General features: G+C 44.2%; 1 protein-coding gene across 3 annotated transcripts in view; it reads right to left on the bottom strand.

Moving 5' to 3' along the window:
* The window catches only part of NHS (NHS actin remodeling regulator), a 255,403-nt gene extending 230,933 nt beyond the window's left edge, over positions 1-24,470 (bottom strand). For 2 of the 3 annotated variants that reach the window (XM_054086823.1, XM_054086841.1), the window contains exon 1: positions 23,817-24,470. In XM_054086823.1, the coding sequence (XP_053942798.1) occupies positions 23,817-24,177 (361 nt within the window). In that variant the 5' untranslated portion in view covers positions 24,178-24,470. The remainder of the gene's footprint in view (positions 1-23,816) is intronic. The other variant, XM_054086831.1, reaches the window with a different exon arrangement.
* Between the last annotated feature and the right edge of the window lie 1,668 nt (positions 24,471-26,138).

The following is a 26,138-nucleotide window of genomic DNA, read 5'->3' as shown; positions in this document are numbered from 1 at the left end:
TTGCAGTATCTCCCCAAATGTTTCAAAAGGCAGGTCACACTCCCAGCAGAACTAGAACACTAATTTATCTAGTTCTGCATCAACTTAGTGACAAGAACATAATTGTTAAAGGGTTAATCCTCCCCACTTGGGCATTTTTTCTCCATTTTCTCCATTTTTCTCCATTTTACCAAAAGAAGGTAACTCTGAGGCACAGGTATATCCTAAGCCAAGTCTAAAGGACTAAAGCGTTTTTATCTCTAAATCATCCATTCCACAAAATTTGTTTTTCCACCCGTTTACAGTTAACGTCACTTATTTGAGCTTAGTTGTTTTGGTTTTAACATGAAAAAATGTAAAACTGAAAAACTGAAGGTTTAGGAAGTATTTTATATGAAATAAAGTATCCCGCACCGTTTTAATTTTCTTGCTGATATTCACATGGGTTCCTCACAACACGTTTGTCAAACATTGCCCTTTACATTAAGGCTCTGGCAAGCATGATAAAATACAAACACAGGCTCTATAAAACTATACTCATAGCACACATTAACATTTATAGCACTTAATATAACTAATATAGAGAACAGCAACACTAGGGTGAGTATATTGTATGTTTCCTTCAGTTGCTGAAATTGTAACAAGAACACATGATTTTGAATGACTGAGGGTAAATAGGTAAATATTAGCTCCTTTGACATAGGTAGGGGGCTTGCACATACTGACTGAGCTCCTAAGACTCAATAAGAAAATAAGTAAAACGAAACAAGTAGCCCGGTTTGTCAAGAAAAGAAAGATAACACTGTTTCCCAGATCAGTAGCACTGATTAGCAGAATACACCCTCATTTATTGCTACTGTATAGCCTAGACATACCCAGTCGAGTTCTATAATTAGTGTCCTCTGTTACAAGAATAGAATATCAGAAGGGAGAGGAGAAGAAAGGTAGGTAAAGGTAATTTTTTTTCCCTATAAAAGAAGCTACCGTGTTTCCACAGCTCTCCACAGACAGATGCTGTAGGTGGCCATTGAAACAACAAAGTTCAAGGGTTCAAAACAGATCTCTGCTGCCTAATACTCAGAAATCTGCATTTTTAAGCTCAGTCTCCCTGCTGTGCAATTATGTATGAATTTAAGACTAGTCATTTCCTTACAAGAGGCTGTGTTGTGCAAGTGGGAGACAAAATCAGGTCACTCAATCATGAGAAGTAAATTTCCCCCGCCAGCCATTCTACTCTGGAGAGAGACAAAGAGGGAAAGGCAGATTTTATTCCCTCCTCAGACTAGTCCAATTTCTAATCATATCCTTTGGATTTTTGAATACTCTTTCCCTTTAGACCCAGGGACTAACACAGAAACCTAACTAAACCTTAAGTAGTGTCGTGTAAAGACCAACACTGACTTAAAGAAAAGATCAGCCAAGGCACCTGCCCTCTCTGAGACTTCTGTGCCTATTCCTATCTCCCTTTCTTTCTCTTATTTGCCTTCTAACACTTCATTTAAAGTTGTTTCTTTCCTCTGAGATATTTCATATATTCACTCAGTGTGTTCACAGTGGTCCATACACATCGGAGGTCACACGTTTCTGGAGCAAAAAGCCTAGCGAACAGACTAATCCAAACTGCCGTGCTTTGCTCCACTCTTCACCTTAGAACCCCTCAAGCTGTCAGCAGAAATTCCTCTAATTTCACCGTGGCTTTGCACGGGCAAGAGAATCTACACCAGCAAAGCCTGACCAAGGATGCTGACTTCCCCACCCACCACCCCATGATGAACATACACACACAGAGAACAAGAATATTCTACAGCTCTCCAGGGAAACATCATCCTACCTCCTGGTGTTGGACCAGAATTCAGTATTATAGAACATCACTGAGACAAAGTCTCCATTGCTAAAACCAGCTAGTTTTTTACATGCTTTCACAAACAGAAACCATTAATTTGGGTTAAGGATTTTGCTAGAAAGACATGGCAAAGGAAGTACATCAAGCCTAAACTACGTGGCTGTGCATCTTTCTCATTTACTCCCAAACATTATTTTCTGTGTGATCATGAATGCAAAAAAAAAAAATACATTTAGAAGAGTCAACCTGGGAAGAAATTATCTCCTTCAATACCTTGGAGGAGGCTACATCCAAACCAGCAGGCAACAACTGCTTCTATGGGAAAGGGATCATAGAATCACAGAATAGTTTGGGTTGGAAGGGACCTTAAAGACCACCTAGTTCCAATCCCCCTGTGATGGGCAGGGACATGTCCCACTAGATCAGGCTGCCCAGGTCCATCAGCTTTATTTATATATGGCAGTTCTGCTCTGCAAATAGATCCATTACACAACAGAAATTCAGGGTGTGCTGTCACTGCCTCACAAAGGTAGCTCTTCCAGGGTCCAAAACAGTGTCTTATTTCCTTTATGAGCATTCATGTTTTAGTTTATGTATTAAAAATAAATACTATAAGACACTGATATTTATTATGCATTTAAAAAAAATATCTATTTCCAGTGACCAAATGCCAACAGCAACTAAACCTTGTTAATCAAAGCCGATTTGCAAAAGAAATTCATGCTGTACACTAGAGCATACAAAGCTCATTCTGTTTAGTTCCAACATATGCAATATACAGAATTAGATCAAAAGGGAAAAATTAATCAGAAAACGTGATTTCCTGCTCTGATTCTCTAACTCAGCCCACAGTTTCAACCCTGACCCAGTGCAGTTCAGAGCTGAAGAGCTGTGGACTAATTCATGGTTAGTGAGTCAAGCAAGAAAATCAATCACTGGATCACAGTAGTACCCTTTATCTACAAATGAGAAAAAGCCCGGGTTTTGCCTTTTCTTTCCTTATACAGTAAAATACAAATGGCTCCAAAGAAACTTGAAAGAGAAATTGAAATGTGTGAATAAATATAGTAACTGAAGATATTACAATTTAAATGTATGGATACGTAACAGGCATGTATGTGTCTATGGATGTTAGAAATTACAGTTAAGGGAGCCATGCTCAACCTCTGCTAAAGACCACAATCAGATAAGCTGCACGTTTTCCCAGCTCCCCAGCTCTTTGCCTTGCTGGGTCACAAGGATATTTTTGTGGGAATGGAGAAAGTAAAGGGAAGCAGAATTCTGAAAACTTTTTTTTTTTTTTTTCAGCTAGATTTAGCACTTTTCTCTCTGAAAGAAGCACTAGTGCATGGTCTATTGAAGACAACCTTTTTCTTCACTAGCTTTCTTCTTAATTTATAGTGGAAGTGGTTTTGTCCCATACAGGGCAGGTATAATAGGCTATGCTCAGGAGGGAAAGAGAGATCTCAGGTAGCCACAGAAGAGCTCTTAAACATCTGTGTATGACGTCTGCTGAAGTGAAGTAAGAACAAACTCCAACACTATGGCCCCAGCTGCTGCTTTTTCAGCAAATGTCCCTCCAGTGCTAGCTGGAGGCCTGCACAATGACGTCTCTCTGGAACCTTCATCCTTCTAGCACTCAGTAAGCCTTATTTTCCCTTGTATTGCATTTCAAGGTCTCCTCCATGCACCACAATGCACTGAGCAGCTTTTCCATCGGCCCATATTTATAAGAAATGGAAAGTTATTCACCAACTATGTATCTGTCTTCTCCTGTGTGACATGTCCTCCTACTCTTGTTGAGTCCAGTCGGTCCTCACAGTAGTGAGGGGGGCTCACAGGTCAGATGCAAGCATGGCACAAATGAGAGGACTAAAAAATTACACTCTACCAAACCTATGCTAGCCTAGAGACTGCAGAACAAGCACACATCTCCAGACAGATTTAGCAACATTTAGCTGGGCTTATTAACACTGTGGTTGAGCCAGTGCTGCCAAAGCCAGAGGCAGGGTCAGCCTGAAGGATAAGCAAAGCATCAGCTGTGCTACAGGCATTTTAAGAAAGCAAATGCTAAGGCAAGGTGAGAAACCGGACCCAGTTAGGCACACGACCCACTCAAAGCTGTTTGAGGTGAGGCATGTCACTGCAAAAAGATTGACAACTATTAGACAGAAATACAAAAAAGCAAGCCCAGCATTAGGATTTCAGATGATAAATCCTTCCAGATGAGACCCATGCACCACTGTTACTTCTGTCCAATCTCCTGTTACAAAGGACTGAAGTCACAAAACTTCTCTCAAATTCTACACATCTATAGTGAACTAGTTCTTCTTTGAATTCAATTTCAGCGAGTATTAAATAGAAGTGATTCCTCTTTCAACTCTTGTTAGTATTTTCATCCCATTTTGGAATTTGTCTATCATTTTTATCTTTTGATATAGAAATGTTAATAAAGATTGATGGTCTCCCTGAGGAAAAACAGGTGAGAAGATAGCACAAGTAGGATTATATCATCCCAATAAATCTCCCTTTCAAAACAAACACAGTTTTCTCTTCTTTCAAAACACCGCTCTTTAAAGATCATACTGTGATTTTTAATAAAGAAAAAAGTCTTTTAACTGTGTTAGTGATTAGCAAATGAATATGGCTGCTAACCAAGATGCTCAGGCTTGTAGCTTTTATACTTATCAGATTAACACATATAAATGAAGGATTCTGTAGTCTTCGTTTACAATGAAGTCATCAGGATTAGATGGCACAGTAAGGATAGGCTGCAGCACAGAGCACAGAGAGACTGGGAGGAGGGAGGGAGAAAATAAGGAGAAAGGAGCTCCCAGAACACGTACACATAAGTACACTGCTGTTTGCAGCCTCCTTTAAGTGGTGAATAATGCAGAGAAATGAGAGTTCCAGAAACAGCTTACAAAAATAATTAGAGGCATGAAAAGATCTACAGATGGGAAGAGGCTGAAGAGGTCCGATGTGTTCAATTTATATATTAAGGCACATGAAAGAGGTAAGCAAGGTAATGAATAGCACAGAGAAAGAACTCTGGGATTCTTTAATCATTCGGTTTTGTAGTGTAAGAACAAGTGGGTATTCAGAGAAATGAAACTAATTCCAGAGAGTTCCCAGGCAATGTGCAGGTAACCTGCAGAGCTCCTGGCCATGTTTCATCACTGAGGCCAAGAATTTAGTAAGAATTAAATAAAAAAAAAACCCAAAACCAAAACCACAACACACACCATCCCCACACGCTTCCCCCCGCCCACTCAAAAAGTAGTAGCATGTGCAATAACAACACACAGAGCGAAAAAGCAACATGTAAGAAACTGATGCCTCAAGGGACCTGTCAAAACCTAGCCTTCCTTCTCTAGGGTAAAGCTTCATGTGTGGGCAGTTGTTACTACTTTTTATTGCAGTAGCTCTTACACTTCTCTTGAACCATCTGGTACCAGCTATGACTTTTCTGCGTATTTGAGGATTGTCATGAGCCTTACAGTAGAAATACCCTTTATCCCTGATAAGCGCTCTCGCTGTGCTACCTCAGCCTGCAAGAGCCCAGGTATACAATGGAGGACATCCCACCACTGTTACAGCAGGAACACTAACATTGCTGTGTGGTTGTTTCCGTGGCCCTGGAACAGAAGGTACTTCATCCCCTTCTCAGCAGGAGCAAGGCTGAATACTACACTTTAGACTGGCTGTCACCCTCAGACACTTTCACACCTACTGGAGACGGTGTGCATGCACACAGCTGCCCAGCTTTTCCTAACAGCTGATAAAATGGGGAAACTAATGTAAGTCTCCTGACATGGACCGTAGCAGTGGAGTCCTCGTCAGGCTGTAGAAGCAATTTCAAAAGACTCTGGGTGGACACAGGGTCGGTGGTTTTGGCTCATCCCCACAGCTGAAAAGAAAACTATGTTCTCCCCAGAGAAATGGGCAGCACCTGGGGAGCAGGGAGCACAGGGCAGAAGTGGCACCCTTGGTACAATTCAGGCCATAAGCAATGGAACAGCTTTTGCCTCCAGAGGGCAGAGAAACTTCAATGGAAGCAATCCAGCTTGCTGTGACTGCTCCACACGCTCACTCTTTTTAGTGAGCTCCTTCAGAATAGGAAAGAAAGAAAAAAACCAGAAGTGATTCATGAGGGTGTGAAGCTTTGTCTGCCTAAATAATGAACTAACGGTTGGCCTTGCCAAAAGCTGTACGTCCTTTCACAATCTCATCAGTCTGCACTTTGTTCTCAGGCCCTGCTCAGCCATCAGCTGAGGAAGTTCATCCGTTTTAGCACTACGTGGTAATGATAGCAAGAGTTAAATAACACTTACGTGGAGGTACAAAAGGTTGGTATAATTTTATATAAGGCCAGACAGCTGGTTTGTATAATTCCAGTTTTTGCAGAGTGTTTTCTTTCCAGTGCATCCCCTTAAAAAAACTTTTCCCCACAAGTTAATTCTCTCACTGGAGAATGCCGGCACAGCTCAAATTATCAGCAAAACAATCCAAAGCTAAGTTTGTTGTCAGACTCAGACCCAAGCTAAGGCTTCAAGAGAAAAGCCCTTATAAAAGCCCCTACTGTGAAATCTGTAGGGACTTTACTGATTAGGGACTTACTGAATCAGTAAGGACAAGGTAAGAGAGTTTGGCTTGTGTCTATCTTGTCTAACCTTACTGGTCTACGTTTCTAAGAGTTTCCAGATAAGAACATCTGTTTTTAAATAATCTCCATGCTGCTTTGGAGTTTCTGCAGTGTACAATGACACAATCAGCTGCTTTTTATTAACTTATTTGTTTGCGCAATAGCATTGGTGAATGTTCATCCATTCATCGCTGCACATCAAGCGACTGGGGCAGATCCAGTAGCAAGAGCATTCAGTGCTTGCCAATTCTGGTACATCAGCACTAACTAGTAGCTGAATCATACTTGCCTTGCCTGAGTAGGCACTCATTGAAGACAAACACACACAGAACGTACTTACTGAATCCTCTCTCCTCTGAATTTTAATAGCTAAAAAGTGAGCTGAAAACACAAGTCAACAGCAAGGCATTCAAGGCGCAGCTGATTCCTCCTTCTTCTTACTCCCTCATCTCCCAGATCATAGAAAAATGCCCTTTTCCAGGACACCCCTGCAATATGAATACAGAATAGAGCTGACCCATGAGGACTCCTGAAAACAGATTTTATGCTATCATGCACAGCTTTCCAAAGCTTTGAAATACCATCCTAGAAGCTCTTGGGATTTCTCGCAGAGTGTGAGCTAACAGTCTCTGACTGCCAAAGAGTTGAAAGGAGAGGGCAGAGCAAAGCAGTATGCCAATTTAATAACATGCTGTGTGCTCCTCACCTCAGTTCAGTACTTGAAGCGTTTGGTACATGACCCACCCGTTGAGGATGGATGGAGCATACTGAGCATCATTATCCAATCCACAGGACAAGAGGGCAGGAGCAACATTGAGACTCGCAGGTGCAGGACATGCCGCAGAAGCCCTCGAGGACCAAAAATTAAGTTTCATCATTTCAACAATGTGCGTGTTACCACAAAAGGGAGAAAAGCCGCTTTACCGTGCTCAGTTTCACTGACAGCCTAGTAAAGGCAAGCAGAGTCTGTCTTCTCAGCATGTCTTCCTAATGGCTCAGAGCAGTGGAATTGGTGTCCTCGTAGAGGATAAATGAAAAAGCATGGTCCTTGAAGCTTTTAATCATGGCAACTCAAGCTCTTGAAATGCTTCAAAGACTACATTATAGAGTGGTACACAAAAGAAGTAGAAAATCCCAGAGTCCAGTCTGATCTCTGCATCTATATGTTCTGTAACCACCCCTTTGACAGCACTACCCTACCTGATCTGATTTTGACTCTTTGCAATGACTGGATATGGATGGATAAGCTGCTTGGCTGCTGTGAAGATGCTGTGTGTGATGGAGTGGAGGGGTACTTCAGTAAAAGGCAGGTCTCAATTTGTCCTACAGTGCCTGATGATCTTACAAGCACAAATTAAAAGCAGTTTTGAAATGCCTGAACCAAAGCACTATTTCTGTCCCTGCTGGAAACAAAAGCACCTTGTAATCATGCCACAGACCAAGAGGTTTTATAACAAGCCCTCTCCTCTACAAATCTCCTACTGTAAATCCAAGAATGGGAATCTCCACCTCCGCTAAAATGAACAAAGCTGTAGATCTGGGTTTAAAAGGTAAGGGGGATCTAATTACACTTTACAAGCCACCTGCAGATCTTAAGTAAACTACTATTTAATTGAATCATTCTTCTGAAATTTTCTTTAAAGAAAAAGACAGATACTGGCTCATTATAGTTTCTTTGATCCTTTCCAGCACAAGCAGCTATATGAAGAAAGCAATTTTCCTTCCCTATTTGTTTCCTGTAGTGTCAGTCTGTTCCAGCAGGCAGTCCCTGCTTGTGCCATAACATTGCTCATCCTATCCACAATCTCTTTTAAAGATGCAGCAGTTCTGATTAAATGCTACCAGCACTACTAATAAGGTAGGTCTACTGTCATGGGTGGGTAGGCCAAAATAATTTCTAATATCTACCCAGGTACAGCAGAGAATCACCATGTCAAGACACTGCTTGTGACTTCCCCAGCCTCTACTAGCATTTTGGGAAAGAGCTGACTCCTAACGCATCCTGCTCTGGCCACATATCCTCAGGAATTCCCATCAAACTTAATGTTCCCCAACATCCTCTTATGTTGGAGCATCTCTTTCTTGAGAAGTTCATAGTTGTATGATCATTTAAATATCCTTTTGCAGATGAATGGTATCTACATTGCTCCTATGATGCTTGTGAACTATGGAGAAAAAGAAAATATTAGTTTAATAACGCACTAAGGTGATGGTAAAAAAGCAAAGCCATAGCTTTCCATAACATTAGATTTACTGTATTAAGCTTTTAATGCTGCAAAAGATTAACAGTGACAGATTCAGTTGTAGACTAGCAAAAGCTATTGCAATTCTCACAACTTTCACATTAATCACATTTAAACATACTGCTAACAGATGGGCAGCATGGAGCGCTAGGTCTCTCACGAGCCAGTACTAACAAAATGCATGTCTAGGAGATCTTGCGGCTTCTACAGTTTAGAAAGTTTGTATATGTAGGTGCTTTATTATGGGTTTTGTTGTATGTTACCTGTGATTATTAGAAAAGCTCAAGTTAAATAGATGACAGACTTCAGCATTTGTGAGTGGGAAGGGAAAGGGAGTAAGGCAGAAGAATCAAAACAAGACCACCCACACAAAGTTCCTCTAAGTCCACATTTCACATGCATGTTTATGATTTTTCCACTACACAGGGAAAGCCTTAGATTCTGCACTGCGAGGTTTCCTCTCGCACTACTACCCACACAAACCTTTCCCCAAAGCCCAGACACGAGCCCAAGCTGTGAAATTGAACTGCCAGACACTAGCCTGACTGGACAGAGAACGACAATCTGTCCTTCTCTTTCATTAGTGCATATGTCGAACTCAAGCCCTTTCTGACTGAAGTTGGGAGAGCAGATGAAGAGAACCGCAGTGCTAGCACTCAGCAGTCAGATAGAATGTATCAGACGTTTATTAAGCTTTGCAGCACTGTTGTTTAATTAAACCAAGTCCCAAGATACAGCCTTGTCTTTACAAGACTGTAATTAACCAGGACACATTTTCTGTAATGCAAGAAAGCTTGATCTCCTCTATCAGCCAGGCTGCAGAAGAAAGACTGGCAACTGCAAACTTAGCCCAACCTAAGGCGGGTCCTCACGGGACAAGAGCAGCAGTTCCCCGTAACAAGAAATCTTGCTTGCTGAAGGAGGACTGGAGAATCCCACCAGGGGGTACAGCCTTCATCAGGAAGAACCACATGGCACCTGGAAGCATTGGCTCATGAAGAACAGAAACACTGTTGATGTGGAAGGGTCTCAGCCTCACAAATTGCTTGTCATTCACAAAGCAGGTGTGTATACATAGGGTACCTGTACAGTATCTATCACCACATAACAGCTCATCCTCCCTACTTGTGTGATGCCACCTCTGAGAAGAAGGGATGGGCTATCACCCTGCCCCAGTGCTGAGGAACAAATACCTACAGAGCCTGTGATGGTACCCACTTAACACCATGACATCTACAGAAGTTAAAGGACTCATGCAAATCATGCAATCTAGAAATGTTATCTGCTCAACAGTGGGAGACAGGCTCACCTTTGAATGGAATGGATGGCCAGAAGTTGAGAGTGCTAAAACTTGGTGATCTGAATCCCACTAACAACCTCCACCCAAGGCTCCACAAGAAGACAACAGATTAATCTGTGTCTCTTCAGCACTAATATTCTAGCTGCTGGGCCACCCTCCTTGTCAGGTCCAACCTGCAGACCTGAATATCCTTAGCCTGCTCAAGAGGGACTCAGCACCTGGATGGATCTGGGTCTCTTCTTCCATCTGCCAGACATTTACAGTGAGCAGCTTAGTCCACCTAAAGGCTACCTGCTATGTTTCCTCATAGTGCACACTAGCCCATCAGCAGAAAAATAAACAGAAAAAATCCTGCCATACCCCTGCTGCTTCCCAAACCGTTGGAAGGCCAGCTGTCCTTCAGGGCCAGATCCGCAGTGGGGCTGTTGTGTAGTACGGCTTCTACAAACACCACTTCAGCAAGTGGTCTGTCAGGAATGACAGAGATCTCTTCTTCACCCATTCCTTTCCCAGTGCCAACTCCTCTCCCACACACCAACACCGTTCTGCCAGAGGCTGCACAGTGCCCAGGCAGGGTAGCACAAGCTGCTCACCAACATTACACATGGGAACACATCGCCTCAGAAAGCACATAGGTTGCAAACAGGAAGCAGAAGAGAAACATCAGCTGTTATGCATCCCTGAAGCTGCTAAGCAGCATGTCAAGAAAAGGAAGAAGGGCAGGTGGGAGACACAGTTTCCTGGCTATAAATGGCATATGGAAGCAGGAAGGAAAAAGGCTGCAGGATGGCAGACAGACCACTGATGTGGTTTCCTGGTCAGTGTGAAATCAGGCTCCTCAGACCCCAAACTCACAACAACGGCTGCAGAGTCACATTCTGGTGCTTGCTATGTGCTCAGCTGGGACTGCACTGGCAGAGAACTTCCAAGGAACCAGGGTTCACGTCACCCTCACAACTAACGACCATGACTCCACAACACAGCAGGAAAAGTGCTATACAGATTTGAAAGAAAAATTCAGGTGGGCTTCCACGAGTCCTACAAGTCTGTGAAATGTTCTTGTAGTGCTATCAGGACACAAAGTAGCAGAGAGAGCTCTTTGTTGTGCAGATTAAAATATTTTTGGTATATAATTTAACATTCTTATACCAGAGGAATATGATCTGAAAGGAAAAAGAAGAACTACTACTTTGACACAACAGACGTATCTTGGACAACGAAGTATTGGCCAAAGTCTGACCCATCAGCTCCAGCCTCCACTACTACAGCACTTAATTATGCTATCCAGCATTTAGCTCTAGGGCACTGTCAATCTGGCTCATGCCACTAGAATCAAGAAGCTACAGAAGAGCAGACTGCAGCAAACAAGGTCAGTATGTGCCAGCTGCTGTAGAGACATATTTAACAAGCCCAAGGCTGGACTATCTCAAAAGAGAAAGAAGGCAGGGGAGACATCTCCTTGCAATAATAAATGTAAGTATCACACGTTCCCTCAGTGAATCTGCAAACTACACTGCAGACTTGCACCACTCTACCTCTCACTTACTGACCTGTTCTCTTGGAAGAATTAATTTATTGAACTTGTCTGAGGTTTTCTACATTTTCATTTTATTTTTCAGCCCTTGCTATAATGTAGTGGGGGCAACTCATTCAAAGGCAAAGGCTTTATTCTTCTAAGTACAACAAAACAGCATAATTCCCACATCCCCAAACAAGATGTACCCCACTTCTAGGGCATGATCACTCATTACATCCAGCAGAAGATTTTCTATCAATACCATCAAAACCTCTCAAGTCCAAACTAATCTTCCACTATGAGAGGGAAGGGGATGCAAAGGAACTGAACTCAACCACAAGATGCTTTTGGATGAAGACACAAAGTCAAAACAAGGAAAGAGCAAGAGACATCGATTATCTTAATCTTAATAACAACCTTTGTAATGAGAGCTGTACTACTGAATATTTTCTCCCTTGTTTGACCAGGTTGCTGCTGAAGTGGCAGTAAAATTATTTTCCCCTTTATTAAGTTTTTTCTAATCTCAGTGACCAAAATTATCTTGTCTACTGGTCTTCCTCCTTTATCTAGCTCTGTGTTTATGTATACAGATAAATAAATAAACACAGAATTTTGCGACAGAAGATGCTACCCAAGCCTCTTCTAATTCAACTATTGTTTATAAAGACTGCACAAAATTGGGCACACTTCTATTTTGTGGTAACAGAAACTTTTAGGCTCACAGTTCAAGATGCTGATTATGAGGTCAGATCTACAGGGAAACAAGAAACACAATTCCAGAAAGGAAAGAAATAATCACCCTGAGCTGCAGTATTTTGCAGGTCCCTCTCATTTACTTTAACAAATTGCCATTCTGCTGGGTTCTTCAGCACAGCACTTAGGAACAAGCAGATAAATGAAAAATACTTCTAATCTACATTAATAATTTGTGTTAAGTTCCACTTGGACAATCTCATAAATGAATAGCCATATTACAGCTGCTGAAGGTAGCTGTAACCCATTCACTCACTCATAGATCCAGCATTCCTCAAACAGGGTACTCATTTTCACACCATAACTGTAGGCAGATGATTTTATTGTTGGATCTGATCTAAAATTGCCCTGTAAATTTTACACATATTGACAGAGGTCCCTAAAAACACAGACAGTGCAAGATGGCTAAATACCTTGGGTTGTACTTTAAACAGGTGGTGAAATGTCAACGGGGAACTCTGAGCACAGGTACTGCAGCTCTGCCTCAGCCTCTTTCCTCCTCCTCTTTCCTCCACAGATGGTCAGCCTCCTCTGCAGTCAACACATGGTCAATGATGCCATCCTAGTTCACCTCTCAAGCGCTCCAGCTAGCTTTGTTTAAACAGATCTGGTCCAGAGCACTGCAATGTGTAACATCTTGGGCGCTATAAGTGCATGGCGCATATATCTGGCAACAGCACATCTATTTGCACAAAATAGCTATATTACCAAAGCCCTGCTGCATTGCTGCACAGGTTGCACAGCTGGCCAATAGCAGATATATTGCTGCCTGGGTAGCCCCATTCCCCAGGGCGTGGCCCAGCCCCACAGCCTTGCCCTGGGCATGTCAGCTGGCCCAGGACTGAGTGTTAGGTTTATGGTTGGACTTGATGATCTTAAAGGTCTTTTCCAACATAAATCAAATTTGTGATTCTAAGAAGGAAATTGGATACACCTGCGTGTGGACTAATGTTGCTTTGCCACCCTGGCTTGAAAAGGGACAGCTTGCGGGCTTGAGGCACTCACTCACACCAGCTGAGCAGCCACTTCCTAACAGTGATGGAGAGTTAACAGTAAATCTTCAGGTGAGCTTCCTAGTCTCAATTGGAAGGATTTTGTCCAAAACACAGCTTATCAAACCTCTGTCTGGGACTTAAGCCTGAATCAAGTCTGTGGTAACTGTAAAAGAGGCCAAAAAGTCTTGCTGAAGTCATGAAGTAGCAATACTTATTTCAGGCTATTAGCAGAGTAATGACAAGATGATTATCACAAAATATACTTCAGCTAGAGTGCAATTTGAAATAAAAGAACTTAAACCAGTAATTTTAATGTACCAGACACAACAAATGCATTTACAACATCTATTAAAAGCAAGTTATGTTGGGGGGAGAGGGTTAATTAAATCCTAGCAGGTTATCTGTAGTTTATTAACTGAACAAGACAGCATCACATTAAAGATAATCAATGGAGAATAAACCACAGTCATAAAAATTAATACTGATCACTCTCACAATGAGAGAGGATTGCCTTTCCCATTAAGACAGAGGTAAAAACATAGCTGCATCCCCTGTGAAACCATCATGAAAAGAGGAGTGAAGGATAGGATAGCCCAATAGGAAAGTCATTCAAGGCATAAGTTTTGAAAAAAAAGATTAAAAATGAGAAGAAATATTCAGTAATTCTAGAGACGAAAGCGGAATATGAACAAGCAGTTTTGCAAGCAGTGGAACTAATGAAGCCTGCTTTTCTCTGGCTTTTATGTCATGCAAAGAACTGACTTTCACATTGAAGAAAATGTGAGTGCCAAATGGAGCACTTATTTTATACTGGGTTGGAACGTTTATAAGGGATTCTTTCCCCAGTGGATTTTCTAGTGTCTAATAAAGAGAAAGCCCTTCCTTCAAATGCAGCAGGAATAGTCTGTTCTCTCTTTTACCTGGAAGCCTCTTTTATGATTTCTATACCACGGCAATGCAGTTGCAATCGCAGTTGAGTAACAGATATAATATTTCTGAATGGCTGAGATACAGGCAAGCCCATCCCCTCCCTTGCTATGCGTGCACACAGCGTGCTACTCCTCAACACTTTTTTCGATAAGAAAACAGGCTAAAAATGGTGGTGTCAGAACGATCTATCCTATGGGGAAAATTTAACTTTGCATGCAAACTGTGTGCAAGACTTCAGGCGATCTTCTGCAGAGACCAAGACTTCAGGTTCCTGCAGCAATACTTGTTGCAGCAGAACAGATTCGATATGGGAGAGGAGGCAGGATATCTTCAGCATGCTGAGATAGCAGCCTCTGTGATGATGTTAACTGCTGGGGTACAGGAAAGCCAGGGGATCTTTATTTAGCTCAGACCAATGCAGCAGAAGCTGTGCTGTGCAGTCAGAAGAGGTTTTGGATAAGCATGAGAAATCCAGCTCATCAAAATACAAAGAGAGGGGGGGAAAAAAAGATGCTTGCATTCAAAACCTGGACAGTACAGAGCTATGTTGCTTCCAGGCTAAGAGGTGGACATGTGAAAGTCAGTGGTCAATCCAAGATATGTGCTTTCCTTTTTGTGAAATGAATTAATATACATCTCTTGACTATCCTCCTGTACAAAGCACTTCACCAAAAACAACTTCACCGAAGAAAAGACCATGCCTGTGCAAAGAACTGACTCTCTTTTTCCCACAAGTACACAAACAAACCTTGCAGAGAGAAAAAATGGAGCTGGGTAGTACCTGTTCTTTGGACCCACTCCAATTTGGGTGATAAGTATTCAAACGTAATTAATCTCTCATTACACTTAAAATTAAATCACTCCTTATAATACCCCACTAAATACTGGATGCAGTGAACCATATATACTATCTTACAAAAAGTTTGCCTGTCAGCATCATAGTGCTGCTTATCCTGAGCTTCATCATCAAGATCTGATTTCTGCAATCAGGGCCAGTCACAGACCATCTGAAGAGAACCACTTGGTAATACCTTTTTTGAAAAAAAGAACAGGCAAAATTGAGCTTGCATAGAGATTGCCTTTAAAGAAAACCAAAGCCTGTGCACAGAGGTGAATGCTTCAGTGCAATCTGCACATTTCAGTCCTAAAAGTGGCCCGATTCTGCAGCCACTAATACACACATCTTGGAGGAGATGGATTAGCACCTTTTCCCCTCTACTTACCCTCTGCCCAGGCCAACTTAAAGGTCTTTTCAAATATTGTCAAGGTAACAAGAAAACTCTGAGAAGGCAGGGGGGAAAGCTGCAGAGGTCTGAACAAGCTATGCATATTTATAGCACAAACACACCGCCCTATACTCATTCTCCTTAATCACATGCACACGCTAGCAAGCCGGCTCTTCCAAACTTTCTCAGGGAGTCTGTCTGAGTGGCTATAGTTCAAAGTCCAATGCACTTGGCAGCTGAAAAGAAGGAGAAAACCACAGTGGCTTTGTAAGAATTACAGTGATCCTATTAAAAAAAAAATGTCATTCTCTGCTGGGACTTAACATGGCAGTGTCACGCAGCACTCATTGAATCTAGCAGCATTTCAAGCACACAGCTACTGGTGTAATTAAACTACAGGCTTAATTAGGTTCCCATCACTACTGCTTTCTTCCTGCCTTCAGCCAAGAAGGTATAAGAAAAGATTGTCCAATACAGATACTGCAATTTAAAGTCTTGAGTTAAGAACACAGTGGGTGTATATCTACTATAAAATCTACCCTAAAAACATGCCAGTTGTTAAACTAAGCAGTGCATTAGAAGCAGTTAGATATAATGAGAATGTAAATGGAAAGCATTCTGGGAAGATATTTCAGCTAAAAACAGCACACACTGTATGCTATCTTTTATTTTAATCATGCTCTAAGCCCTGCCTTTTTGAACTTTTTATAAATTCTGCTATCTCCCTTTGCAGTTACTTACATATTGGTATATAAATTCAAAGACGAGAAGCAATTAGGAATGAAGCGAAGACTCCCTCTCTTGATGCTAATACATCAAAGGAAGTGAAAAAACCTTCCCCCAGCATACACACTCAGTAACACAGAGTTTCTGCTCTTCACAGCCTAATAGCTCAAGTAGTTCCAATTGAGAGACTGATGTCAGCCTCCGATTACATGGAGATGCCAAATGATTGGAAAGAGCAGCTTCTGAAAATCCCAGCTCTCTGACTCAGAAGACCACACAACCCTGCAACGATGCTTTTAAAATGCATGTGTGTATTATACACATCAGCTGGTCATATTTTTTCCCCACTTTGGGCATCGTAACATTGCTTTTAAGAGATCCCTGGGGGTGTCTGTTTGATTTGGGTACAACATGCCTAGGCATGTGTGAAGGAAATGTGTCAGATTAGGGGCTTTCTTAAAAAACAGCTGATACTCCCCTGCACTGGATTTATTTTGCTATCCAGTTTGGAGAGAGGAAGAGACAGGTGCTGCCCTTAAACAACCACACTTAAGCAGTCTGCCTTTGCCAGGATGGAGAAGAAGTTGGGACAGGCTTATGCCAGGGAGCAGTAAGGGTTGCTTCCCCTCTTCTCTCCCCACCTTTCCATATCTCTGCCAGACCATCAATAATCCGATCCTTGAAACTGAAGCCACAGAACAGGTAAACCTATGTAAGAAATGTCAACAAAACCTGATTCTGCTGATGCAGAACAGTAGTTGAGTGGCACAGTTACACTGGATATTTATATTTGTTTCCTTCAAGTCCTTCCCTCAGTCCAAGGACATTTGAGAACTATGCAAGAGTTTTTTGGAAACATTCCAGGCCCTTCATCTTACATAAAGGGAAATTACCATCTTTTACGCATGTGAATCAACAGGTGAATGACCTCCCCATGCCCTCAGTAACTTATCAGAGCCTGCTTATTTCTTAATCTCCAGATCTCTCCTGTATCAGCAGGGGAACTAACCAAAACTTTGAATGACTCCACTGATTTCTCTGGAACACTCATCTTGTTTCCATATGAACACAAACATTAAATTATAAAGGCTTTTAAATAGAAGTTTAAAAGGAGATGTGGTAAGTATTTCTGTTAAACCATCAGATCCTTAGTAAGGAGTCTTAGGCTCGAGTCTATCTTCTCCTGTGTAAAAGAGACCTCACTGGTTTTAGAAGAGCTAAGCCATTTCCACCACGATTTCTAATAAACCCACTGGAGACCCTTGCTTGGTTCCTGAGTACAAGCCAGAAAGAAGATCCACTAACAATTATGAGACTAAAAGGTAGCTGCAGGAAAAAAATATCGTGAATCCAGCTTTGAACATGTTTGGGTATCAGGTCTTTTGGCCGGCAGCCTTTCCATCTAGCAACAAAATCCCCAAACAGTTCAAACCTGTTACATTAGTTTAAGTACTAGTCGTAGGATAAAAAGCAAGGAACTATAGGATGGTAAAGGCCTTCTATACTATACCAATGGAAGACCAAGTAAATGAGTTTTGGCAAAGTTCTGAAGATTTACATTTATGTAACAGGGAATGGCTACAGAGGAAAATCACAGCTGTCTGCTATCCACCCATTACTAGGCTGTGCCAAATGAAGGCTATTGAGTCTACCTGAGCAATGGGCTCTCAGGGCCTTTCCACTGAGAGTCTCACTGGCTTAAGTGGGACAAACGATTTCATACTTTGCTTTTATCTGCAAAGAGACCAGAGTCGCTTTCCACAAGCCAAAGTGACTGAAGGTGACAACTTCAAAACCATTACATCCCTGCCAAAGTCACCTGACAAATTCCATCCTGTTACCTTCTATCACATACTAAATGGACATGAAGAAATATCTACAGTTCAGCCTCTGAATGGTCATGTTCTTTTGTAAAAGGTCTTCTATTGACCTTGTGCAAGCAAAGATAAGGAATCTTTCTCCTAAATGACAGTACTCTAACTAATGGCGCTCTAGCTAATGTTATGGTAAGGTGGGGATGGATGGGATCCTCACCTGAGCAGGTTTATCTTCCTCTGTCCTTTCATTGTTCTGACAGCAGTAAAGTTAAGCAGTAAAGCCAATGCTTTGGCCTCCAGTTCCTTTCAGCTCTGCTAACTTGCCATCAACCCCCTGTGTTTAGAAAACATCAAACACTGAGGAAATCCTTCAACGTTCCCACACCCACAATGTGGGTTATTTGCATTCATGGGGAAACTACAGACAAGTGCACCAGCGAGGCGAGTTCTCTAGCGCAAAGGAGTATGCACCAACCAGCACAACACCAAAAAAACCACACCTGACAAGTAAAGCCAAAAGCCGTTCTTCCTTTACCAAAGGACAAGTGAAGAGGATGTGTCATTCCATTAGGGTAGGTGCAGGACACTAAGCTGAAGGCAATGAATTACTACAACCAGACTATAAATCTTTTCTTCAGAGGTTTTATTCTGCACCCAAGAAGAATTTCCCAAGCAATATGATTTCAAAGTACAAAGCGAGCTTTAAATACCGCCTTGGGCCTCACATCCCCCAGGCTACATTAGTGTGTACCCCTAAGAGTGTAACTACCTTTATACTTAGATATGGTTATACACTATAAAGGACTAATGGCACAGAATTGAGGGAAGCTAGAAATCTGTTCCAATTTGTCTCCAGCAGTATCCAAGATATTTTTATGTAAAGGTATCCAGCCCATGGAGGTCTACAGTTGTGCCTCAGCAAAACAAAAAACACATTCAATGAAAACTTGAGTTAAAATTCTCTAGGATTTTGTGAAGCTGGGATAAAGTGCAACATTTACCTACCCAAATTGAACTTGCTTCTTTTTTCTTTCCAGATGGTGCCTACTATTAAGGTCTTACGTACTTGCCTGAAGATCTCTGCAAGGATGCTCACCAACAGTTAGCCTGGGACAGCCATACAATGAAAACATCTCCTGAGACGATTTCTAGATTCCATTTCAGCAGCAGTTGAGACTTCAGTACATTAAGTTAGGGAAGAGGAGAGACATTATCTGATGAGCTTTGGGTCCAACATATGTTTTGTGAAAATGGTCGAATTGTGGCAGAAGGCACATAAAAAACGTACAATTGATTAAACATTTCCCTGCAGTGCTCAAAACCTAAACAGAAGAGCATTGTATCAGTGTGTAAAAACAAAACAAACAAAAACCTGAAACCCCAAACCAAACAAAATCAGAACAAAACCACCTAGAAAGCACAGTGAAAGAGACTAAAAGCAAAAGTGAAACTAGCTGGGCTGTTCTCAGTAACCAACTGCAATCAAACAGAATAAATTAATGCAGAGCTTAAGATGATAACGAATCAGTTCACAGATGTCTTTTTTATCTCACTACTGACACTTCAAGAAAGAAGAAAAACCTATAGGGGAGCTTGCTGCAGAGATCTGAAGAGCAGAGTAACATGGGAGATCCCCGCACTTCTAAGCTGCTGTACCAATAACTGCAAGCACATAGGAAAATCAGGAATGGAAAAATGGAGCAATGAAGATACAGCAGGCAACTGCTGGAAACGATACAGCATTTAGAAAGATCGGCTCGTGGTAACACATTGATGCTTTCAGAAAAAAAAAAAAGCCTGGAATGTGTGGAATTCTCTGGGATACCAGGGTGCAAAGAGGATTTTGTTAACTAGGGCTTTCAAAGTCTGATGTCCAGTCATTGCTGGTTATTCAGAAAGCAAGCCAGCTTACATCATCAATTTCAAAAGTACAATATTACTCTGAGACTGCCAGGTCTATAGTCCCCTTGACTGAGAAATCACCTTTCCAAACAATAACAGAGTCATTAAGTCTCAAGACTACACACAAATGCAGCACTTCTACATTCCGGTATTACCAAGATAAACAAGCATCTAATAATAAAACTAGGCAGTTCCACACCACTCAGTTCTCTTGCTCGTAATAAGTAAAGTCTAAGCAACAGCCAGACTGACAACAATCATGTTATTCCCACATGGTTCTCCTTTAGAAGCAGACTCTGGAGCTGCTCATGATGAAAAGCAGCAAAGTACTTGGAATGGCAGAAGGGCAAATTAGTTAGTTCAGGAGCTGAACAGTAAAGTGTTTCTCACCCTTGTTCCTCTTCCAGTCAGAAGGTGGGAGGATTCACATTTGCAAGATGCTAGCTGGCCAGAAGCTTATCAGAAAGATGAAAGGACAAGCAGCATCTGAGAAGGCAAAGGCAGGAGACCCTGAATTTTTGAAAATGACCTGCTTGCAACTGCCCAGAATCAGTCCTTTATTGTGCCTAACAAGATTTTCCAATCACACTTTCTGAACACTGGCAAAAACAAAAGAGCAGCACATTGTAAATACTTTTATCAGTAGCTCAGCTGAGGAGTTTAAGTTCTATTCTTAAAGTATACCCAGTCTTGCAAATGATCACCACTTCAATAGCAAGACAGCTGAGAATGTTAAGGCCTCGTGAAAATGACAGCAGCAGTGAAAAGCATAACCAGAAAAAGGCTGGTTTTAATTAATTTCAATTTTCTGTTAATATTTCCTGAAACCAACATAGATGTTTTATTTGTGTACAACAACACATAATTTTCAATATACAGTACATTATTATGCGAAATTGTACAATATGCTATTTTCAAGATAGTTCCTTTCCTGCTCCCCTTTCCCTCAGTATCATCTCTGCGATCACTAAGGAATGTCATTCTGGGCAAGGGATGGGGCTAGGGAAGCCCCTCTGTAACCACTGGTTCCAGTAGCTCCTGAGAGGGCATTGGCCCATCATTTCCTCTTCCTCATCCAGCCTGTGCCATCCTAAGTGACCCTCAGAGTCCAGCTGGCTTATGAGGCACGGAGAAAAAGGTCTTCCACTGTCACAGCTGAGTATCTAGGCCAAGTTTGGCAGCATTATTCTCAAACCACTGTGCTGCACTTTGTGTTAGAACATCAAGAATGTCTCATTGTGGCAATACAGCCAGTTTTAAATAGAGTACTTAAAAAAATGCGTATTTGGGAAGCACATTCACGATGCAAACATGCCAGTACATGGCATCTTGGTCAATGCACTAAGCAGAGCACAGCCCCAGACTCATGGTATGCAACAAATTCAATTCAATCTTTACAGTCATTACATGGGTGCAGGGGCTGCATGCTTGTCACCAGCATGTTCCTCGTGGTACAAGTCCAGACCTCTAGCCAGTTCTGAGTTATTCCTAGATGTGTCATTTGGACTGGACAACCAAATGCAGCCCAGAGGCCACCTCATCATTCCCGTGTGTGCCACGGGAGGCAGAAGTCAGTATGCCTTAATGTGATGCTGGTAAGATCCTGGGCAGACCTGTCACCACCTGCAACTGCTCTCTCGGTTTCAAAAAAACAAACTGGGTGCAGTGACTTGAGTGTAATGCTGTCAGGAGTGGATTGTGTAGGCACTACGCACTTAAAACAAACCTTAGTTTTGCTGAAAGTAATAACAAAGCAGGAGGTGTCAGCCCAGAACAAGAAGCACACTATCAGTGTACACTATAGTGAAGGTGGGCAGCTTTCTGCCAGGCAGTTTTATCTGGCCCTTGGCAACACTGAGCAGTCTGGAGGCCAACGGGAGTTGTTGCTGTGGATGTGTATGGATTTGGGGATATGAGGAGAAGAAAGTGCAGAATGATGCTGTTCAGCTCAGGTCCCAGTTGAGATACTCAGAGGTAGCGCTATGCAAATGCAGCTGTGCTGGTCCAGCACTGGATCAGGAATAAAAGCAGCTGGAACGTGCAAACAAGTTAACTGCTCATGCGCATCGAGTTGGTATGGAGACTTTCACCTTTAAAGCACATGTAGTACAACATGAAATGGAGAGAAGCAATGATGAGGACTGGGCAACGTGCCTCCAAGCAGCTCTATAGCTGGAGGCAAGGCACACACCTACTGGAGAATGGGTAGTGGTAAAGCTTGGCATTATAGAGGTGCCCTTCACGGGCCAGACCGAGGGACATCTGCAGCTCTACTAGTGGCACTACGCTGTTCGTTGTATCATACTCAGAGAGGAGGAGGAATAGCGGGAAGACGTGGGAAAGACCATGAGCAAAAGTCTCTCCTCTCCTAAAGAGAAAAGGATTTAAAAGAAAACAGAACACCAAAGAAGCGGATTCTGCATTTATTATCATGGGTAAAGCCAGACTCTCTAATTAAGTGCATGACATAACTGTGCTGTAATATCAAGGTTTTGCACTGTGATTTGAAAACAAGCTGCACTTGCACAATCCAGAAAGAAAAAAAAAAAAACCCAACCTGTACAGATTAGAAAGGCTAAGCTCTGCTCTCACTTACATGAGTATATACCCACAGTTACTCAGCTCAAAAGACTTACAGATGAGAATGTGATACAAGGAGTTTCATTTCCTCAGACAGTTCCCCCACTACATCAGCCAAGCCTCCTTCTCACCGCAGTTTCCAATCACAGCCCAGCACTCTGCTCCGATTACACACTCGTCCTGAAACCACATAAAGCCTCCCTCGGTGTGATCTACAGTTGATGTATATTAATATATCATCAGCAAAGTCACTCTACAGCTGCCGAGGAATTAGTTTAAATACTGCTGTATACTTAAGGCTCGATTCTGTTAATCAGTACAGCTTCACTGATCCTAAAAGAGTTACTTATATTTCCACACCGCTTCAAAGGGAAGAAGACCCAAAGCACATTTTTTTTTTAATGGCACATTCATTATAAACACCTAAAAGAGGGCATGCTCTCATTTATCCCCGTGTAAATTCACTTCACTGTACTCACTGGAGGTGCTCGGCATTTAGAGGGAAAGAGCAGAAGGCAAAACTAAGCCAATTCTGATTTGAGGCTATTGCTCTTCCTAAAGCAGATATTAAGAGGGCAGAATTGACACCGATCTCTGCTACTGCAGACTTCCAACCCACAGCCCTACCTATCAAAAAAACCAGAAATCACATTCACAAGCGCTTGGGGAGCGTACGCACCACTGAGAGTACGAAATCCTTACACTGCTGTGAACACGAGACATATTCAGCAGAAATCAGCAGCTGTTCGGACTACAGAGCCCGTCACCGCTTTTACAGTTTGGGTGGAGAAGCAGCAGGATTCGAGCACTGACTGCTTATAACACAAGTCGCATTTCGCCTTGATCTTTTTCTTCCCTCCCCTCTCACTCCCCACCGCGGCTCTTCGGGGCCACTCTTTAAACAGAAAGAAGTCATAAACCAAACTTCCTTATTTTACGGTCCCGAAAGTTGGCCGCGGACGAAGCGGCTTTATCATTTCTACCGAAGAGCTCAAAATTGCGGTCGGGGAGTCAAGAGACACTTCGACAAGAGAAAGAGGAGGGAAGGCCGGCAAAGGCAGAGAAACCCCAAAGATGCAGGAGGACGGGGGATCGTCCCCATCCCCGCTGCAACCTCGTCCCGCTCCTCGGCTGCAGAAGATGCTCCCCGAGAGCCCCGCCAGCCTTACGTAAGGCACCAAACCACTGACATCATCCCTCCCTCCGGCATCGCCCCGCAGCGCCCACTGACCCGCCCGGTACAGCGGGTCCCTTTCCTCCCACCCGCATCCCGGCGGGGTTTATGGATGGGGATGCCGCCCCATCCCGCGCTCCCGGCGGCTTTTATGGATGGGGATGCCGCCCCATCCCGCGGTACTCACGCACTGCCTCCTGCTTGGGGTCGAGGCCCCGCACGGCCCCCTGGAGGCCGGCGATGCGGCCGTGCAGCGCCCGAACGCGGCGGTGGGTGCCCTGCAGGTCGGCTTCGACCTCCTGGAAGAGGGTGCAGGCGTGTCGGGCCACGTCGGAGAGCTGCCGGAGGATCCGCGACAGGGCCACGTTGCTGACCGAGCAGAGGTCCAGCACCATCAGCACCGCCGCCGCCTCCCCGCCGCCCGGCTCCGCCGCCTCTCCCGGCTCCTCCGGCGGCGGCTCCGCGCCCCGGCTCTCCTCCAGCACGGAGGGGACGGGCTGCCGCCGGCACAGCCGCTGCGGCTCCACCGTCCTCTTGGCGAAGGGCATGGCTCCCGCGGGCACTAGCGGGGATCGCTGCCTTCCTCCTCCTCCTCTTGGCCGCCGCCGCCGTCACTCCGGGCGGCTCATCGCCTCGCTCGCTCCCTGCGTGCGGGGGGCTCCCGGGCTGCGGAGCATCCGCCGCCAGCCGGGGCGCATCCGCGCCGCCTCGCTCACTCGCTCGCTCTCACGCCGTCCCGCTCCGGCGGCGGGTGTGAAAGGGCGGCCCGAAAACACGGAGACAGGAATCCCGCGGCGGCAGCGGTGGCGGCGGCGAGGAGGAGCGAACCTTGCCGTGCCTCCCGCTCGGGAGAACGGCGGGGCGGGGCGGCGCCGAGCGGCCGCGGGGAGGCGCTGCGGGACCCGCCGGGGGGATGCGGGGTGCGGGCAGGCACCCGCCGCCCCTGCCGGGCGGCTGCGGGAAGAACACAGCCCGGCCAGGGAAGGGGGGGCTTTTCCTTTCCAGCAAGACCAGGTTGGATGGGGCCTCGGGCAGCCTGACCTAGTGGGATGTCCCTGCCCATGGCAGGGGGGGTGGAACTGGATGATCTTTAAGATCCCTTCCAACCCAAACTATTCTATGATTCCTCCGCAGCCCATCTCCGCTCCGGCGGGAGCGCTGCACCGGCTGCGGAGAAGGAAAAGATGCCGAAAGGGGCAAAAAGGGCAAAAAACCCCAACACCCCAGGTCATCGAGGTTCGAGCACTGCAAGAACACGGTGCCCGCCCGCTGCTGTCGCCTCTCGGGGCACCGCGGAGGATGCGGCACGTTTGAAAGTCAGGTGGATGCGCTCGGGCACTCTTCTCCTTAGGAGGTGTCGGGGGAAACCGGGTTCCAGTCAGATCGGAGCGCTGTTTCTGGCGAAGAAGAGCTGAACAGGCTTACACACAGTCCTGAAAGCCGAACGTGCCTAACTAGCAAGCATGAAATCTGAACGTAAACTGTAAATTTTTGGTGTTGAATACGCAGAGACCACAGAAAGAGCTAGCGGTAACGGGAGTGCAAAGCAGCTGGGAATGCAGGCATCTCGCAGCTCGGAAACCTTAGCTTAAGTTTGTCTACTAGACCTTAGCTCGTCATCCTTGCACACGTGTGTTCCGACACAGTCTGTCGTTCTATGACCGCGTGCAGCCAGCTTTCGATTACCTCAAATAATCTGAGTTGCAGATAATCTGCCCTGGAGAGAGCATCATTGCACACCCGGGGCTCTGCAGTCACAGCAACCTGCTCCTGTGACAGGCTTAGGTCCAGAAAGCTGGTCCCTTTCACAGAGCTCCAAGTCTAAGCTGATATACTTTGCTGGACCTGAAGCTGGTTTGGGCGCAGAGTGTCTATGCGCCTTAGCGACGTGTCCCTGGGGAAGGAAACACAACCATCGCATAGGCTTAGCACAGAGCTTTAGCCCAGGTTCCTAACTCAGTTTGGAATGCGGAGCTCCAGCGCTGTGCCTGGAGGAGAGGAGAGCCCAGAGCCTGCCCCTGCCTGGCCCAATCTCAGCGCCACCTCCCCGTACCTCCGGGGGGGAGGGTTGAGGTTCGACCTCCTGTGGTGATGGGGTTGAAGTTTGACCAAGTGGGAGCAGGCAGGGATGTGAGAGCCGTCACAACCCTGGAGGCAGCACTCAAGCAGTACAAAAAATATTTCTTGGACACTAGTAGAGCTGCTGTTAAAATCACTGGACCATTTGTACCCTGTACTCCAGAGTTTCTTCCCCAGCAGGGTGGCTTTTAGCCCTGGTAATGGATGGTACTGCTCTTCCCACCTGCAAGAGTCATGGCACATTGTTTATAGCCACTAAGAGGAATGTTAATATTTCACTTGAACTATCCACGCGGGTGTGAAATCACAAGAAAAGGACTACAGGAGTCAAACTGTTCAGAAGCAATGTTGTAGCACTTGCCAGACTGGGGCAGGAGCTACCGTCGAGAAAAGAAGCTCAGGCACTTGTTCTGCCTCTCTCTCAGGCACG

The sequence above is a fragment of the Cuculus canorus genome, chromosome 1, assembly GCF_017976375.1.
Source record: "Cuculus canorus isolate bCucCan1 chromosome 1, bCucCan1.pri, whole genome shotgun sequence".
Taxonomy (NCBI): Eukaryota; Metazoa; Chordata; class Aves; order Cuculiformes; family Cuculidae; genus Cuculus; species Cuculus canorus.
This window is presented reverse-complemented; position numbering and strand designations above follow the sequence as displayed.